This window comes from Caloenas nicobarica, chromosome 1 (genome assembly GCF_036013445.1).
Source record: "Caloenas nicobarica isolate bCalNic1 chromosome 1, bCalNic1.hap1, whole genome shotgun sequence".
NCBI lineage: Eukaryota > Metazoa > Chordata > Aves > Columbiformes > Columbidae > Caloenas > Caloenas nicobarica.
Genome location: NC_088245.1, coordinates 82,173,067 through 82,193,311, shown reverse-complemented (window position 1 = coordinate 82,193,311; position 20,245 = coordinate 82,173,067). Strand labels below are relative to the sequence as shown.

At 41.1% G+C, this 20,245-nt stretch overlaps 1 protein-coding gene across 1 annotated transcript; it reads right to left on the bottom strand.

Moving 5' to 3' along the window:
- Positions 1-9,986: 9,986 nt before the first annotated feature.
- RERGL (RERG like) lies at positions 9,987-19,895 on the bottom strand. The gene is made up of 5 exons (XM_065657145.1): positions 19,829-19,895; positions 19,630-19,686; positions 17,076-17,149; positions 13,307-13,455; positions 9,987-12,161 (listed from the first exon to the last, which is right to left on the bottom strand). The coding sequence occupies exons 1-5, from the start codon at positions 19,878-19,880 to the stop codon at positions 11,879-11,881; spliced, it is 615 nt and encodes a 204-aa protein (XP_065513217.1). The 5' UTR covers positions 19,881-19,895; the 3' UTR covers positions 9,987-11,878.
- Positions 19,896-20,245: the final 350 nt, after the last annotated feature.

Sequence of the window (20,245 nt, the reverse complement as noted above, 5' to 3'; positions counted from 1 at the left end):
TTTTTCAATGTTATGTAATAATCTACATTCTAGCTATTGTTATTTTCATACGTGTTAAAACACGTTTAGACCATTTTCATTTGGTGGTCTTAGCTTTCATTAACAGTACATTGAAATTCTTTATAAATATCCTTGTAACAGGATATTGCAAGGATGAGGAAGAAATGTGTAGCTGTCATATGACCAGACACATCTCTGTGACTATTCTTAAAGACTTGCCAATGATTGTCAGTACTGCCCAACCAGATGGTCCACAGAAAGTATCCTCCTAGCTCAACGGCTTTCTTTTAGACAAGCAGAAATTTCCCACTAGCTTGGAGCTTAGAAGCTGTGCTATCTCCACTGCAGCTCTGAGAAGTGAGCAAAGGGACATTGTATGTGACAGAGTCATATGGCTGGAGAGGGTAGCTGGAAGTCGTCTAGTCCAATCCCTGCTCCAGTCAAGGCTAACTTTAGAGTTAGATCAAGTTGCTCAGACCATTTTACAGTTAAGTTTCGAACATCTTCAAGGACAGAGGTTCCACAACCTTTCTGGGAAACTTGTTTGAAAACTTAAACACTCTCATTGTTAATTTATTTCCTTACATCCTGTTGGAATTTCCCTAACTGCCCCTTGTATTTGTTGAACCATGTCCTTTTGCTGTGCATCTCTGAGAAGAGGCTAGTTCTGTCTTCTCTATAGCCTAATAGTAGGTAGCTGAAATGGGCAATTGAATCCCACCTTAACCTTCTCTTCTTCATGCTAAATTAAACCCACTTAGTCTCAGCCTCTGCTCACACGACATGTGCTCTAGCCCCTTAACCATCTTCATGGCCCTGTGTTGAACTAACTCCAACCTGTTTCTCTTGCACTGTGGGACCAGAAACTGCAAAGTCTTGCAGAAGCAGCCACACAAGTGCCAGATAGAGGGCAATCTGCTCTCTCCTTATTCTGCTGACTGTGTTCTTACTAAAGCAGTCCAGGATGCAGTTTGCCTTCATAGCAACAAGAGAACACTGCTGATTCCTGTCCAACTTGTTCGCTAGGACCATCAACTCCCTTTTTGCAGAGCTGCCCTCTCACCTGCTCAGTTCCAGCCCATGCTGTTGTATGGAGCTATTGCATCCTAGATGTAGGAGTTCTAATTTGTTTTGCTGAACTTCATGAGGCTCCTGTTAGCCTGGTCCTCCAGGTTGTCTCTGTCTCTTTCCAGGAGGTGTCTTTGAATGGGGCAGCCTTGCAGTGTCTCAACCATCACCCCCCACTCGGTGTCATTCACAAACCTGCTGAGAGTGGGTTTTCTCCTGCCACAGGGACTGTCAATGAAGGTGCTGCATAGTGTCAGTCCTTGTATCAGCCCCTGGCAAATGCCTGTAGAAACCAGCCCCAGTTAGACTTGGAACCACAGAGCGCTATCCTTTGAGCCTGACCATCCAGCCAATTTTCCATAGTTCTCCTGTCTAGTCCATCTCTCTAATTTACTTTGAGAAATTCAAGGTAAATTGCATCCCCCTGCTCTGCTCATATGCAGATAGACACTTATTTCATCATAGAAAGTGATTAGGTTGTCAGGAACTTTTTTTTTTCCTTGGTAAATAAGTACTGGCTGTTCCTAGTCATGTTCTTATCAATTATGTGTCTAGAAATGGTTTATAGGGGACTTGCTACATAATCTTCATAAGGACTGATGTGAGGGTGGCCACCTCAGCCAGGTATCCACTTCTCTGGTACAGCTCTTACTTGAGGACAGCTAGGAGTTGGAGGAAGGTGGGTGAGATCTTTAAAGGGAATCTCAGAACTGCAGAGGCTTGACCATAGTGCAGGAAATATGAAAGCACGTGCAGTTAGCTAAGCTGGATTCAAGTGTGCAGTTTCCTCATCGGTGAAGGAAATAGTCAAAATGTGCCATAGACATAAAGTCAACTTCAGATAGTCATTTCAAATTGAAAGAGAAATATTCTCCAGGTTTACAGACCATCTGATCTCTTTGAACACCTCTTTTCATGTACCTAGGGTGAAAATGGAAAAATCTTGGGCATCAAGCATTGCAGGGTCAATTCCTAATCTGACTTTCCTGATTTACAGAAGTATCTGTATAAAATGGAGTTCATATTGTTACCGTGAAATGAGGGAAAGCTGAAGATTTTAATATTGGTTAGAAAAATTGCCATCAACAACTGGTTATTTCAGTATAACATTTTTTTCATTGCTAAAATTATTATTGATTTCTGCTGCTTTTTTTTTTCTCCCTTTGGAAAGTACAAAGCCCTTAAATAATTTGAGTTTTCCCTTATTCCTCAGAATTGCGGCACATGACTGATAACTGCCTTTAGAACTCCTAATAGCTAAATTACAATTATTATGCAAAGACCTACAATAGACAGTTATATGGATTGTTAAATGACTTTGCCTTTTTTGCAAACCATAATCATTTTCCTTTATTAGCTGAAGGATTTCATAATTTAAGGAAGATGAGAACCTATAAGTCACACTTTCAAATAAGGAATGTGGATATTGCAAACATTAAATTCTCCCATAAAAATGTTAAGGCATCATTAAACTAGGATCAGATTAATACAATTCAGTCAACTCTAGATAGATATCTCCTGTAATAGGCTGAAACAATACCCAGTGATATAGGATGTATAAGATTTTACTACAACCAATTTATAAACCTATAAAACATACAGGTATCACTCAAAGCCATCATTAATTCTCCGTGCCTTGTATTAAATCAAGTGAGTTTGGTAAGGAAAAATATTCCCCTCCCTTACTGTATCTCCTTTTCTATTGTTAGCTGCTATCATAGCATCTTACTTCTACCGTAAGTCAGATGAGAGATTCCTTCTGGTAGAGGTTGACCTGAGAATCTGTGCTTGATTTATCCATCTGTTTAGGTATCTGAAAGATTTTTAAATGAATTTTCAGGGCATAATTTAGTTCTCACTTGTACCGCTGTAAATATGGAGTCATTCTGGGTTTGTTCCAGAATAACAGCAAGCAGGATTTGACCCCAAGTTTAGCCAAATTAAAAACAGAGGCTTGCATCTCCTCTGCTCAGCTGGGCAAAGGAAGGAAGATAGCTATGGAAAGAGAGGCTTTAGACTAAAGCTTCTGTGTATATTCCTTGCAAAGGTACAAGGTAGCTCTGTGGATCTGGTGAAATGGCAGTTTTGGAAAAGCTGGGCAGAACCAGTAAGACAAGTGCTTTATTCATCAGCACACCTTCCCAGTCCTTTGAATAGATATCTGCTGTGAAGAGTAAAGCTGAGATTGGGCTGGACTGCTTCTAATTCCTAACCTGCTCATTCAGACCTAGCTTAGATCAGATTTCACATGGGTCTCAACAGGGCTCATGTGGAATATGTCTGCGATACTTGGACAGTAATTTTAACCCAAAGATTCTCCCAATAAGCAATAAGTGACTAAATAGATTTAGTGCAAAACCAATTCTTTCACTTGGAATAATAGGGAGAAAAAATACTGGTTAATAGCAGGGGAGAGGGTTGCTGGCTGTGGTGTCCTCTTATGAACAATCTCGAGAACTTCTCTTAGACCAGGATCTCTTTCCCATTCTGCATGTAGGCGTATGTACTTTCTGGCCAGAATGGAAATGCAGGAGTTCCGCTCTGTGTTACCTGTTCTTCCCTTAACTTATGCCTGAGAAGTGCTAAGTATACATATTTAAAGTGTTGTATATATTGCCTTACTTTGACCTCCACCTGGGTATACCTGTATGTGAATATGTTGGCACAGATTTACAAAAAAGAGAGCAAATTTATCAAATGTGCATTTGTGTGTGCATAAGGGAAGAGAAGAGAGAGGGAAATGTTTCTCCCACACCCCTTGCTTTCCCAGACATGTATCAGTGCACTATGTTAAAAATAGATCAGAGCATGATAATAAGCTGTACTACACTGGTTCTATGTATTAGTAATCAGAGTGTACACACCCTCTGCTGCTGAATTAATCACAATAAGATCCAGAGGTTGAAGCTGGACTAAGAAGGAAACAACAGAAAGGAGAAAGAGTAACTTGCTAAGCTGAGGACAGCTGGTGTGGCTCCTACGGCAGTTACATCAGCAATACAGAGAAAATCTCTTTGGAGGCACTGTTTAATGGCTAGGTGGGAAGAAATTAGTTTTACTACTTCTGTGAAGCCAGACTGAACCATTCAGGACAGACAACCTCGTATATACTTGTGCTTTTTTTTTTTTTTTTTAATGTAGGCTAAATTGGGTGCACTCTGGACACTTAGAGAGAGAAACACCCACCTGCACAATAGTGTTTGTTTGTAAATCTGTATTAATGATAAAAAACACAATGCAAGCAAACAGGAGATTTCAAACATTGTAAAAGATTAGTATAGATTAGTTCCTTTGTAAAGCTTTTCCGTTTGTGTCTAAGTTATGTGATTTAGCTCAGTATTTGCAGTATTCCCTAAGGTCTGTATAGGACAGATCCCAGACTACCTCAATCATTTATTGAATCATCTAATGCAATTGAATTCTGAGTGACAGACAAAATTATATGTAGTTAGTAAAAATTGTTGTTTCATTTAATCATATAATTGTGCATCCATTTAGATCAACCCAGCAATCACAAGAACCCTTATACACAAGTAGCTTTACCTATGTGACTCGTTAATAAGTAGGAAAGCTCACTCAGAGGGCATTGTCATGCAGAGAATTCGAAGAATGAGGCCTCGCTATATGCCAGCAAGACACATTTCTAACAGTTCCTTATTGTAGATGAGGATTGTTCAAATTTGTTTTTTTCATGCAGCCATCTTTTTGCAAAGTGAAAGATAATACCCTGGTGATATCTCACGCAGAAGAAACTATGAAGCAGTTTCTGTGATATTTTACCCATTGAACTGTATAAGGGGGAAAGGAAAGCGTAAAGTAATAATTCAGCCTAGATTCCAGTCTAGATGCCCATTGAACCTTTCGTGAACTACCCTGTCAGTACATTGTCCCAAGAACAACTTCTGAACCTGTAGGTAAATATCAGCCAAATTCGAATGAAGAAGTTTCAAAATGCATTGTCTTCCCCTAAGATTAATGAAAAGAAATCACAGAATAAGACACAGAGACCCAGGTTAGTGCTCTCAGTGAGGGAAAGGCATTTACAACTCAGCTGCTGTGTATAGACCATTGCAGCAGCCATCTGGTCCATCAGCAACATGCATACATCTGGACTTCTCATATCATTGTGTAGATATTGTAGTGCTGTAATAGCTGGAGATGTGATAAGAAACTGATGTGACTGTGGCCTCACATCAGTTGTCTAAAGGAAACAGCTCACCCAACAACTTCGTTGTTTAGTTAAGCTGCCTGTTTAATTAAATAAGTTAAGGTTAGAGCCATTTGGTGCAAAAACCTCCAACTATGAAGAAGACGACATTCAACGGCAAATCATGGCATAAGTGATGCAGAGATTTTATGCTGTCCATTTGCAAGTAATGAGCTTGGTTCATTCCATATGGCTGGTAAATACCATTAGAATAAGTCACAAAATGAGCTAGTATCTTTGCTCACGCACAAACTGTTAAAATATATTTTCCAAGTCAGAAAACAACTAATTAGTTGAATCACTATCTTGGGAGTCAGAAGCCATGATTTAACTTTCTGCTCTACCTTAGTCTTTTGGACTTACCATAGGCAAGCATTTAAAATATATCTGTGCTGCAGACAGCTGTGAAGCATCAAGATCTGCTAGTTAGTTTTTAATGAGCTAGCTTACATGCAATCTGTAGCAGTACTCAGTTAACTTATCCTTGGCTTCATTTCCAGTTCATCCATTAATTTAATGTGTGACAGCTGGATTTCAGGGTGTTTCATGAAGTTCAGCAAGGATCAAATATAATCCAGCACACTGATCAATCACATGAAATAAATTTAGCATTAAATGACCCAATGGTCAGCTCAAGTTAGATGTTAATTGTCTGACCATAGGGACTCAATTGACTTTGTAAAGTAGGACAGATGGGCTCTGTAAGGCTGAAGATGAAGGGCAAAATAGCTAGCAAAGAGCCCTGAGAGGCCACGTTTGGAACATGATTCATCTCACCTAACTTTAGAGTTCTCCAGCCCTAATTAGCTTTGGAGTTGGTGGAGAGTTTAATGCCTTTTGGAAAGTGATTCATCTACATTATTTGAGGCATCACCTTGATGAAGTAAACTCTTTGGTAGAAAGACGTCTAGCTGAGCTGGGACTCTAGAAGCAGACCTCTGTATTGGGCCAGGTGAATACAACCATGGAGCCTTTCCAGTAAGTGACCTTGTTCATTTCAAGACTGAAATAGTGTATCTGTACTAGAGCTTACAGATGAGAGAAGAAACACTCTTGCCTAACTCTGCCTCACCTCCCTGCCATGTCTCCCTGTCATGTTCTGGGGATTAATACCTCAGGAAGCTGGAGAAAGACAAGGTAGAGGTCAGACCTCTTATCAGACCAATAGGTGTAGCTGGGAAAATGACAGAAGCTTTCAATCCCTTCTTAAGGATATTAATATGCATGTGGTATGCTAATAGGAAGTGGTATGCATGTGGTATGTTAATAGGAAGCCTTCTAGCATCTTAGATGAGATAGCTGAACTTTACTTCAGCGAAACAGCTGAGCTCAGAAGTCAGTCGTGAGAAAAACCTTATCAACATTTGCAGTTTTATTAGTAAGGATACCATCAAATGAAACCTATGAAATGTCATATTGTTAGACTCAGCATAATCGATAGCAGAATTTTATAGCATTGGAAGGAAGGAGAGGTTTTAGCTGTACTTCGTGATCAGCGTTCCTGGGTTTATTAGCGCTGATGTTTCAGCCTGGGGAGAAGCTTAAAGGCTTCGGTGCTCACCGAGGAGGATGAAATGTGGGCAAAGAGCCACGAGAGGGAGCTGTTGGAAGCTGTAAAGCTGTCAGGTTTCTCCTCATTTAGCAGATGGTTACGTTTAAAAGGCAGTCAGCAAAAGATTGTTAATTTTTCAGAAGCTCACAGCATCTTGAACATCAAAGTTTCTTCTGGGAGAGAACTCACCTGAAAAGTTAGAAATCACTTTCAAAAGCAAGTAAGCAACCAACCAAGCAACCAAAATCTGTATGAAGCCAATTTAAAAAGTTCTATTAAAAATGAAATCTTTACTATGCCTATACTTTTAAGGTCAAATGTTTTAATTTCTGCTTCCTTTATATTTATTTCAAATAGTAAAATACAGTATGTAATATAGATACAATGCCATTTTGCTGCTGAATATGAACATAGGAGTGTACAAGAGGACAGACCTGCTTAGATATTTGGCTCAGGCCCCATGACAACAGCTCCGTTCTCCACTTGTCTCACTTGTAGAACATATTTCTCTGCACCGTTAGAGGCCTCCACTGGAAAAAAGAAAACTCTGGATGTTTTACAAAGTTCAGCAGGAATTAAACACGTATCTGAACTCCCAGCCAGTCTTAAAAAATTAATGTAGCAGTAAATGGCTCAGGTCATGACAAATATATAGGGCTACACACGGATATTATTATACAACCAGAGGGACTCGATTTACTTTGTAAAGCAGTTAAGAGAAGACAGAAACTTACAGTCTGTTTCTGGAAGAGAGTAACGTCTGTTTAAAAATAACTTCCTACCCAGAATAGCCTGCATGTCTCACATAGTATCAATTGTGGGGAAACAAACAAAACCAACACCCAGACACTTAGGCATTTACAGAACTGCTTCTTTACAGAAAAATCAAACCCAAGTTTTGAAACAATAGAAGTTGACAGTTAGGTGTCCATATTCGCATTTAGGCATGTAAACATAGGATTTGCTTTTCAAACGGGCTGAACAGCACATCAAAATTCAGTTTCCCCTTGTTTTTATTCCTCATGGGCAGATTAAGGCTATGCAGAGGCCTGTGTTCCTGTGGACAGGTTTAAGGAGGTAGACAGTTTGGTTTTTTAATATAGAGTACAGTTTAATATTACTTTTTTTTTTTTTAATGTATATCTTGCTTCAGAGTGGATAGGCAAGGTTTCCTTTCAAGAATATTAATCAGAGCTGGAGTTCGTTCCTCTATCCATAAGCAAAATAGATCTGTATGAAAACTTCATTAACCTAAAACACCTGCTTCAACAGGCATCCTGATAGAAAATTAGTATATTCTTGGATACTTACTGCACTTTAGTTTTGCTTTGAGTGGTATTTATAATACCCTCTTCTTTAAAGTGTACCCTCTGAAAATACCATTGAATGATCTGGATCCAGCTGTCAGTGAGAGCATCATATCTGTTCAGGCTGATAGCTACAGCATCCATCCCTCTCTCTGCCTCCTAGATGGACAGAATGCCAGGTTCAGACATTTCCAAATATCTGCTAGTGCACCATCTTCAAAGCAGTGCAGTCAGATAGAAGGGAAAGCAACACGACTGTCCTCACATGACTCACAAGCTCTTTGGACTTTCATGTTCACCCTTCACTTCAGAAATCAGCTTCTAGCAATGGACTAAAAAACGATGGTAGCTATTTTGTCTTCAGAGTATAGCACTGCATCAAAACTTCTGATCCATCTTTTTTATTGCTATCTTGATTTAAATATATCGGAAAGCAACAGCATTTTTTTTTGTTTACTCAATACTGAACTTAATTATTCCTACTTCCAGGAGTATCATGCCTTTTCTGTGACGTTTTCCTCTCTGCCCTGTTGTGAATGTGACCACAGTGGGATTTACAAAAAAGTTTAATACGTACAGATATGACAGCAGGAAAAGGAGCTGAGGCTGTGTTTATCTTTGTTTACTTCGAAAGAGCTTTGAAAAACACCTGAAAGCTCTCTGAAAGACAGCACTTGGGAGCCAGGGGCTATTACCTTTATACTTCAGTAGAGTATCTTTGCTTTTATGTCACTGTCTCTAAAGCAGAAAAAAAAAAAAAAAGAAGAAGTTGAAGACAGGGAGAAAGAACATTAATTCTGAATGCCTTTCTCAGGCAAAATTTTACTGAAACTAGAAAGTTGATATAAACAAGGACTTCCAGACATGACAGCAAGAAACTTTTAACACTTGTATGGCAATTTCAAAATCTTTTGGTGAGAAAGCATGCTGAAGCAGTCTGTTGCAATACAAACAGCTCCATTTCCACTCTCTTCAATGAGTTCGATATGCTCTAGGTATTGTCACAGTCAAGGGTGAGCATCAAACACCAGTTGCATCATTTACTTTGTTATGCAAGCAGGGTTCTTGCTTCCCTTTCCAAACGTGGCTGAGCCAGTAACATACTACCTTCACTGTTAAAACTCTAGTCTTTTAATTATCTTATTTTTCTTTAAAAGGCCTTCAATAATAAAACCCCCCCTCCACACATCTAAAAAGAAAAAACAGAACACAAAACCAAAAAACCCACAACTGATAAAATACACATAGAAAGGGAGATAGTACATCGGCTTTACTTCTTTAAAACTGAATTCCTTCACAAATTCTGCACTCCAGTTCATTTGCACTTAGCACCAATAAGAGACAAATGAAATCCTGATCCTAAGAACATCAAATGATGTCTACACTGGATGCTTGAGTATACTTAAGTCTAATTGCATCCTGCAGCTGTTTCAGCTGGTTTTCACAGAGTGCAACCTAGCACACATGGGCCAGAAGACAGCTACTGTATTAAAATACCCTATTTAGACAAAAAGAAAAGGAAAACTATGGGTTATACTTCAGATTCCACCTGATTAATATGAGCAAAGCAAAACTATTTACCTTCCCTGTGGCTGTCTTGACAAATTTTTAAAGGATAAAGAATTTTTTTTTTTTAAATTACTGTTTACTGTGCAAAGGTACCCTAAGACTTCTTAATTGTGTACAGGAAACACAGCTAGAGGCTCTCTTCTGTACAAGTGTCTGATTCCCAGATTTACTTTTCCTAATTTGGATTCCAGATCTGTGTGGTGCTTCACTTTTCCAGTAGTCAAAAAAAAAAAAAAAAGTCTGTAGCTTTACACCATAGTAAACAGAAAAGCATTGACACATCCATCTTATATCCAGTTTATTTATATCATAGCAGTAAATACAGATAAGAGTTTTCGAATCCGGCAGTGCTAGAGCTGGCAAGATACAGCTGGCTGACAGATCGACAGTACATTAGTAGTTCTGGAATTCCGTGTGTGCTGGAAAGCTGAAAGGTGTACATGAGCAGTCTTCAAGTTCAGCCTCATAGATATTGACAATACAGTTAAATACGCTACTCCCAATATGGCAGAGAAGCATCTGCATAGAAATAAAGCAACACTGTGCCTGTCAACACCGAGAACTATATTCCAATATTTGTAGTCCTAAAACAAGTGAAATATACAGTATCTTTTCCTTTAAAAATGAAGTGATCTTTGGTCATCACTTTTTAAAATGTGCTTTAGTTTTATTTTACAACAGTAATGCTAAGATTATATAACTTTTTTATGCTATTTTATGGGGTGGACATTTGAAAATCAGTATTCTGCTGTGACTGATAATCTCACTAGTTTCAAAGCAGGTAAAACTGCAGAGAAGAGGTAGGCTTTATCTCAGAAACTTAGAAAGACTGAATCCCACCTGACCTCTGGAATGGGTAGGAGGCAGTAATTCATCTTCAGATCAGTTCTCTTTCCTTTCATAATTTCTGTATGAGCACAGCACTTTCAAACACACTGGGCTAAGCCCTTATTTAGTTAAGTCTACAGTAAGAGCTCTGAATGTCAACTGACAACATGTTTAGACCTGTCTGATGTTTAATATCCACATTTGAAACGTGTAGTTAACATATTCCTTAGTGCTCTCTCCAGTGGCATTTCAATACCATAGCGATGACTAGTTGTAAAGACATTGGTCCTTAGGAAAAACACTCTGCAAGTTAGGAGCACAGGTTTTACCAGCAGGCTGACCTTTAAATCCACGCAGACATCCTAAAGAATTTGTGCTCTTTACCAGCCCATGTGCTTCTCAATTTTCCACTCCCATCTAAAATTGAACAGGCACATCCACCTTACAGGTAAGGAAACTTTGGTACAGCTCATGAAAACTGCTTTGTGAAAGGGATCAGCCCAAGATGTTACCCAGGCCTTACACTGGCCCTAGCTGTAAAATTATTTCACTGGACAATGACCTTGCCAAAACAGTCCAATGCTCACTGACTAACATTTCACTAACATTTCAGTTCCTACTCTCTTCAATCCTCTCTACTTTCTTTCATCATTCATTTAAAAAAAAAAAAAAAAAAGATACACTGAAACAGGAGAGAATACTGCTTTGTACATCTGTTTCCCTACTTCTGGTGCCTCTGCATTTGCAGCTTTGCAGGTAAACATCTTTTGCAGATTTGGTGTCCGGGCATTCAATTCATATGAATTTCAGCAGGTGTTAAGGCCCTTTATGCACATGAAGATCTCAGCTATCCTTCCTTAAGTTAAATACAAATACATGATCACACACAGCAGCGGTATTTTGCTTTTCCTTAGTGCAAGCATTCTTGCACAAAAAAACTACTGCTGCTCAGAATTCTGAAGTAAGATTTTGATCAGCAAGGCTGAGCTCATTGGAAATAACTGTTTATACTTCAGTTGCACATTGAAGCTCTATCCAAGACCATGTTGGTGTTGAATAAATACAGAGTAAAACTCTCCTCTGAAGAACTCAGGAGATAAAATGTGAGACAAGTATCTTAGAGTTTAAGTGATATAGCCCTAACACAGTAAATCTGTAGTGGAATTGGAAATAGAACATCAGGTCTTCTAGGTCTAGACCCAGTTCACTTGACCATACTGTCTCTCATCTTTGGTTTCTACTGTCTTATTCCTCCAGACATTGACCTTCGGAGGAAACTGACTGAATCCCAAGATCAGCTTGCACTCCATTATTTCAGCTTCTTCCTATTTCAAGACCAACTATCTTTTACACAGATTTCCTTCTCTTTCCAAACACATTGTTGATTAACTTGGCCATTGATTTTGATCCACTTGGTCGTCTCTTTTCCTTCACTTTGAAATTTGAGGTGATATTCCTCAGGACTTTTGTAAACATTGCCATAACTTCTTGACAATGTTCTGCTGCAGACAGTTCACAGAATTGGCACTTGTTATCCATTGCCAGCTTCTGTCCTTCATCCCAGCCAACTTCCCTCATGTGGCATAAATCCTGTTTATTACCAACCAAAAATAATGATGACTCCACCATTCTGAAATAAAAAAGGTTCAAATTAGAGAAAAGGTATGCTACAATACTGTGCTGTATGCTGTGCTATGCACAGTGTGTATTACAAGTACATATGTTCAGGATAATAGGCATCACAACAAACACAGAAGAACAAACCAACCCTGTAACGTTGCCAGAGTTATAGTTTTCCATTGGCCATAGTCAAATGTCAAAGGATCTTCTAGATAAGCTATTCTCTATCATTAAGTTTTCACTGTGGTTCCTCTACCCAGTGAATTAATGTTTTTCACCCACTGCAGTTTTCATACTCTGTATTGCTGAGTATGTTGTCAGCTCCTGGACTTCATGAAGAAGCAAGCTGATCATTATCTCCATTTGTAGGTAACAGAATAGAGTCAAAGAGATGCATCAGCATCAGTGGCAGCATTCAGAAGAAAACACAGGAATCCTAATTCCAAGCTTTTGCTAAAATTACTCCTTCCAGAGAAACCTTAATAAAGAAAGATTAGCAATAAAACAGACCAAAAAGTGGTATTTTTTTTACTCCACTTCTGATATAAGGAAAAGATTTCACTCTTATGTATTTAGAAAGCACCTCAGCTGACTGAAGCAGGGATACATACCACTGCATGTACTCATACTTGCAATTCTGGTGGTTCTTTTCAAACATAAATTGTTTGTTTCTTACCATGTGGTCACTCATATGCACAAATACTGTTGGGGTTGCCACTAAAGGCAGTTTAGGAGACATATATCATATTAGATTCACTTATTGTGGGAAATGCTTTCTTCAACCCCACCTTGGTGCATCTCCATTGGTAATAGAGTCGGGGAGTAAAAGCGTAGACTGACTATGCCGGCTTTTTTCCCATTTACAGCAGACAGATTTATGGAATTATTTAAACAGTAGTGCTGTAAGAAATAAGAACAAAAATCTCAATGTGCTTGGCTTTGGATACAGTGAAAATAGATTGCAATTTGATACACGGTTTACACTGAGGTACCTTATTCTTGGTATTGTGTTACGCCACCAGGATGCTGCTGGATTTTTATTGCTACTAGGACGCCTACAGCTCACAGAAATGTTCTCAGCTTTTTCATACATTTGCACTTACTTTTGCCACTTACTTTTGCCACTTACTTTTGCCACTTACTTTTGCCACTTACTTTTTACAGGCTCCTATGTGAGACTCCCGGATCCTGTACAGCAATGCTTTTGCAAATGCAAATGATGCTCTGTCACTGATGTCATAAACAATGATAAATCCATCAGCCCAGTGGAGCTCGTCCGTGAGGGAGAGCTTCCCCCGCTGTGGCTGCAAGAAGTTCAAATTCACATGCAATAAGAATGTTACTATTGTCACCTGACAGCATTTTCTTTGTCCCTCTGAATGTCATAATATTGTATCTTTTAGTGCAAAAGATATTAATAGGTTTAGGTGCTGGCATTGAATTCAGGTGAGTCCTGCTCCAAAAGCATAATAAAGAACCATCACTACAGATGGCACTTTGGATCATCGACACATTAATTATGAAATATTTACGTATTGTTTAAGCAGTAAAATTGCATAACCTGTACAGCCACTGCTTATGCTGAATATTCTGTAGAGTTGCAGGAGAATGAAACATACAGTAGCCATCAGTACATTTGTTCTGTTTCTGGTTATAGCTCTGTTTTGTATGTTCCTAATACCCTGACTGCAGTAAGCTTAATTTTTAAAGAATTCTTTGTTCCCACTCAGTTATTCTGTTTCTTCCTTGCATAGTTCAAGCTGGAAACAGTTTTTACCCATAAGAGAAATTTCTACAGGGCTAGAAAAAAAAAATCTCCTTTCAAGCTCCAGTTGATTTTAATAAAATCAGTGGCAAAAGCCACCCAAGCGATAATGGGGTTATACCAATCCTTGAGTACCTTCAACCCAAGAAAGTGTCACACTTTGATTTCTAGGAAGCAACAGCTGCAAACTGCTAAAGAATGCAATTTCAAAACTATTTTAAATGAGCTTATCCCTGCAGATGATTTGGCAGCAGCTAGCAAGACCATGTGACTCAAAATAGGTAAAATATTGGAAACTGTTTTGCATCTTGTAATGTACACCAACATCCCACCCTGGTTGCCTTGATTAGCCCAGTGTCAGGGCAGCACAGTAGCCTGAAACAGTTGTACTGGGAAGGCTGTAACCCTGAGGGATGGTAACAGAATGTTGGTAGTGAAAGGAGATGCACGCGAAAGAAAAGATCGAATAGGTTTCCAGAACTACTTGAATACTTCAGTATCTTTAATACAACAGTTCTTTAACATTGTAGCGACTGTGCAGCAGGTTTAAGGCGAGGAAAGGTGACTTGTGTGTGTCACAGCTGTTTCCCGACTGGATCACAGAATCATAGAACATCTCAAGTTGCAAGGGACCCATAAAGATCATAGAGTCCAACTACCCGCTCCTCACAGGACTACCTAGAACTAAATCACATGACCAAGAGCATCATCTAAGAGCTGCCTGAACTCTGACAGGCTTGGTGCCAAGACCACTTCCCTGGGGAGTCTGTTCTAATGAACAACCACGCTCTCAGTGAAGAACCTTTTCCTAATGTCCAATCTGAACTTCCCTTGATGCAGCTTCATTCAAATTCCTCGTGTCCTATCACTGGTCACCAGAGAGATCAGCACGTCCCCCTCCACTGCCCTCCTTGAGGAAGTTGTAGACTGTGATGAGGTCACCCCTCAGCCTTCTCCAAGCTGAACAAGCCAAGTGACCTCAGCCTCTCCTCGTAAATCTTGCATTCGAGACCACACACAATCTTCGTCACCATCCTCTGGACACTAACAGTTTGATGTCCTTCTCATATCAAGGCACCCAAAACTGCACACAGTACTCAAGTTGGGGCCACACCAGTGCAGAACAGAGCGGGACAATCACCTCCCTTGCCTGGCTGGCAACGCTGTGCTTGATGCACCCCAGGACACAGTCAGCCCTTTTGGCTGCCAAGGACACCGTTGGCTCATGGTCAACTTGCTGTCAACTCAAAACCATCAAGATCTCTTTCCGCAGGGCTGCTCTCCAGCCTCTCATCCCCCAATTTGTACATATAACCAGGATTACTCCACCCGTATGGAGAATGTGGCACTTGCTCTTGGTAAATTTTGTCTGGCTGGTGATTGCCCAGTTGTCTAGTCTATCTAGATCACTCTGTAAGGCCTCTCTACCCTCAAGGGAGTTGACAGCTCCTGCTAGTTTAGTACCATTGGCAAACTTACCTAATGTACATTAAATACTTGTGTCCAGATCATTTATAAAAACTAGCCCTAAAGCTGAGCCCTGGGAAACTACACTAGTGACTGGCGACCAGCCTGATGTAACCCCATTCATAACAACTCTTTGTGCCTGACCAGTTAGCCAATTTTTCACTCAGTGTATTATGGACTTGTCTAGCTATGTGCTGGACATTTTATCCAGAAGAATACCATGAGACACAGTATCAAAAGCTTGGCTACAATCCAAAAAACCACACATCTGCTGGCTTCCCTTGGTCAATGAGATGGGTGAGCTTATCATAGAAATTAAGTTAGTTAAGCAGGACTTTCCCTCATGAACCTGTGATGAAGAGACTGAGCTTTTCAGAACAGGGATCCAGATACTAGAGTGAAGCCTCAGAGAGCATCAAAAAAAAGCAATACCACCCTTACTCCCTGCCTACTCCTCTGCCACTAAAGAGAAGCCAGGAAGAGAACAGCAGAAGGCAGCAAACAGCTAAAGTGAGGCCTTGTTCCTAGGGATGAACTGGGACATGGAGCTTAATGTACGCAGGCAGGAGGAGCTGCCCTTAACACAGTTGATGTCTGGTCTCCCTAAAAGCAAAAAGGTGCCCAAACTGTAGCAACCAAAAGCCTCTACCCACAACATAGGCTAATTTGCTTTATCCTAGCTAGCTGCTACTCCCATGTTTCAACTATCTTAATAAAAAGCTGTCCAAGTGCCACAGGATTGAACGTGACAGCAAGTGGAAGCTATAGGTCAGCTTAGGAGGAAGGTGGAAACAAGCCCACAGAACAGTAGGTTCTAACAGATTGTATGGCAGGGGAGGACTCTACAGAATAGCGTAACATGGTACAGTGGCTATTTTAAGGATGCCCATCACCCCAGGATAAGCAATGCTGTTGCTTGTCTCTAGGAAGGCAGATTTGTTTGGTGGTTCATTTTATGTGTTCACTGGGCTAAGTCTTCAAGTCCTTGAATTTAAGCCTGGGTCAGGGTTTCAGTGCTTTTGCTTTAGCATTAGAATTCATCATCCTAGTTGGAAAGAGGCAAGATCGCTCTCCAAAAGGGAACCTTGTGAGCTAATGTGATCAGACAGACAGACCTACCTAGGTCTGGATGTGTTACACAGTACCAAAGTTTCTCTCTTCCTGCAATAGCAGGAAATAAACAAATACAAAAAACTTTATTTCAAAGAGGTTTATTGTGATCAAAGTTCAGCTGTCAGCATGTAGAAGCCTATGTTATGGCTTTTCTCAGATCTGTTCTATTGAACCCAAATCTTACATCCAGGCCTGTCTACTTTGACCATTTCTGCAGACATTTAATAAACTGCTTGATTTATAAACTAAATTTCATCCAATTAGGGTATTTTGGAAAACTGCATATAATCCTATAACTTGTATCTGTATTTACCTATACAATGCAGAAGTGGGAATAGTTATTTCTGTCAATAATATTCAAAAAATGCAAAAGCAGAAAATTTAAGCAATGAAGGGCTTCTTCCATGAACCAGGGAAGTACTTGGCAGTTCTGAGCCACAGCAACTATAAAATTTCAGTCTTTTAAAAAATACAGCAAACACAAATTCCAAAGACAGAAAGTTTGTAATCCCCAGACCCTTTTTACCATTACAGAGACAGAATGAAGAACAGCCTTTCTTTGCCCCCTAAAATTCTTACCTGTGAGCAAGGGTCATAAATTTCCAAGTGTATCTGCCTCCCATCCAGGCACAAGTGTTTAGTGTAGATGCATTCTAAAAGATACATGGCATCCAAAGAAAATAAACATTAGTGGCTGAGATAGTGGGGAAAAAAAAGGCAGCAAAGGTAAGATTTGATAATACTGAGGAGACATTGAGTTCCTTGAGTATTGTTTGGTTCTTCAGAGGTTTGGGGGCATTTGTTTGTTTGGGGGTTGGAGGGGATGTTTGGGGTTTTTTGTTTTCTTGAGGGTTTTGGGGCTATTTTTTGTTTGATGATTTGTATGGGTTGTTTTTTTGTGTGTGTGTGTGTGTTTTGGTTTTTTTTTTTCTCCTCCTTTCATTTTGTTTTGTTATTGTTGTTTTGGTTTGGGTTTTTTGTTTCACTCCCCCTATCCCACTGAAACAAATCTATTTCATCCTGTTTCATTTTGCAACACATGAGCTGCCCAACCGCTTAGGCTGACCAACACCATTTCACTGTGGTGTTCACATCAAAGTGTTTGTGCAATTAATACTTTTAGACCTCAGTTTTTCTCTTCCAAAATGAAGGCAAAGGGGATGCACAATTGCTCAGAATCAGCAAAATGGTGATGTCTGCTCAGCTTGATACCAAAGCTTAGGATTAAAAGTGGTAAACCATTTTATGTGTAAGTTCCGATTCTGCACAAAAGTCATTATTTGGTAATAATGTTTACCATGAAATCTGGTTCTTTAATAGTTCTCATATTAGCTAGCATTAGACCAGTAGTTTAAGGATACGATCTTGTAAATACTAGATCCTAAAATATTCCTGTAGCATCAGTTCTCAGATTTAGGACTCTCCACCAGCACTAGCAAACCTGAGAACTCTACTGCAGACAGACCATCACTATTAATTTAAGCAGCGGGTTGTTCTAAGCAAGTGTAACCAACTTGTGTTCATGGCACTGGTCACAAACAGGCTGCCTACAGTATAATTCCTCAGAGGTACTGAACTAGAAAGACAAGAACTGGTGTTGGCACTACTGAAAATACAGTTTGAACTGTGTAATGAGGGCACAGATAAGGTCTATGATCTCTGGAACTCAGCATCTTCAGTTCAGCAGCATGTTCATCTTAAGCATCCTCCATGCACGTCTTAAGAGTTGACCTGATGAACTATCAGTCCCAAGGATATAAAATCTGCAGCTCCTTGGTGGTTTCCATAATTAAACAAATTTTAATTAAACTTCAACGCCACTAACAGTGGGATGATCTGCATTTTATCACCCATATTCCAGCTTTCCTCCCCCTTCCTCCTCTCTAGAAATAGGGCTGAACTTATCTTCTGAAAAACATCTGTTAAAGTGTTTGGATGGTTTGACATGCCTTTTCTGAGACCTGCAGTATCAGCAGTTCAGAACAAGGAAACCTGGTTTTAGTTGTAGGTGGCTTGGAACACACATGGAACATAGAGAGCACTACATAATTTACATGTGACAGCTTAGACCTAGATAAGCCATCTGGGGCACAAACTATCTTTTCAGTTTATGTTTGTATAGCAATAAGTATTGGTAGAGCATAAATGTTACTCTACTTTCAGAGTAAGTTTATTTGGATATATTCAATGCAATTCGGCTTAGTACTGCTATTTTATTTTTTCTTAATGGTTCGTGGAAAGCTACTCTGATTTTCATAAAATGAATGTTTTTTGAAAGAGTCCTTCACTTTGGCAGGGAAAGTGAGGTAGGTTGCAATCTCCTTTCCTTATTAAGTGTCAGGACTTCTCATGCACCATCAGCTGGAGCAGCACACTTCCGAAGCCGTTTGCGTATCAGTTTAAAAGTGCTTCTACCCAGGACGTGAAAGTTCAAGTCCTGCTTTGCCAACTCCCAAGATCTTAGAAGTGTCTTAAGGATCAGTGTGTTTGTTCTGGCATGAATGAGAAATTCTATCCTCAAGCACGGCAAGGCTTTCCACAAAGCTATCAAATCAGTGCATTCCTGCAAAAGCAGGGGGCTTCACATTGGGCTTTGATTAACCAGTAGTGCCTGATAATCTGTTTCACCTCTCCTCTAGAGCTGAGAAGGGGATATTCAATTAGAAGGGTTTTTTTTTTTTGGTTGGGTTGTGGGGTTTTTTTGTAAGTGTGTTTCTTTACTCTCATCCTTATCTCCTGATTGAGCTTCCTATAACCTACCCGTGCTTTGCACATGCAGCCCAGTTATCTTTCCTTCCGAAGTCCCTTCGCAGCTGCTTTGCTATGAGCACACTTCGCCAGCCCAGGGCCCGGTCGCGCTACTGGAGTTTTCCGTGATCTCCCCGCAGATACCCCGCTTGCCTTTCCCCGTCTTCAAAGCTTATATTGAATCAGGAACCCTCGCCGACAAGCAAGCCAAAACTTCAATCTCCCCGGAAAGTTCTGCGAAAACTGCCTTCCTACTCAATTTCTTGTTCAAGTAAACGTGTGAAGCGTCGCATCTGGCGTTCCCCGGAGAGCCTGCATCGCACAGCCCACACTCCCCTCCCTCCCGCGGGGGTCCCGCTCCCACCGCCCCCTCCCCGGCGCTCACCGGCGTTGGACGCGTACTCTCCGATGAACCGCCGGGTCAGAAACCGCACGGCCAGCGCTGCGGGAGGGAAGCAGGCGCCAGATTTAGCGGGGTCCCGCCGCCCGCCCCGTCCCGTCCCGTCCCCCTCTGCCAAACCTCAGATAAAGCCCAGCCGGGGGGAGCCGGGGGGTTACGGGGACCGCCCCCCTCCCCGCCTTACCCGACTTGCCGGCTCCGCTGCCGCCCAGCACGGCCAGCTTCACCTCGGTCATGCCGCCGCCAGACCGCGCCCCGCCGCCTCTATTTCTTTATAGCCCCTCCGGCGACACCGCCCCGCAGCCCGCAGCCCGCCTCCTCCCGCGCTCCCGCCGCCTTTCCCCGCCCCGCCGGCGATGCCGGTAGGTGCAGCTCCCCGCAGCGGGGTCCGTCGGTCGTCGGTGGTTTGTTTTCTTCTTCTTTGACAGGCGGCCCCGCCGCCTCCCTCCCCGCCCGCCTTCCTCCTCCTCGCTCCCTCCGACCCCCCCGCCTCGTCCGCCACCGCGCAAACTTTCCTCGGGCGGCCTTCCCGCCTCCCGGCCCGGCGCCTTTGCCCCCCTCGCCTTCTCCTCCTCTTCCCACCGCCTCCTCCTCCTCCCCT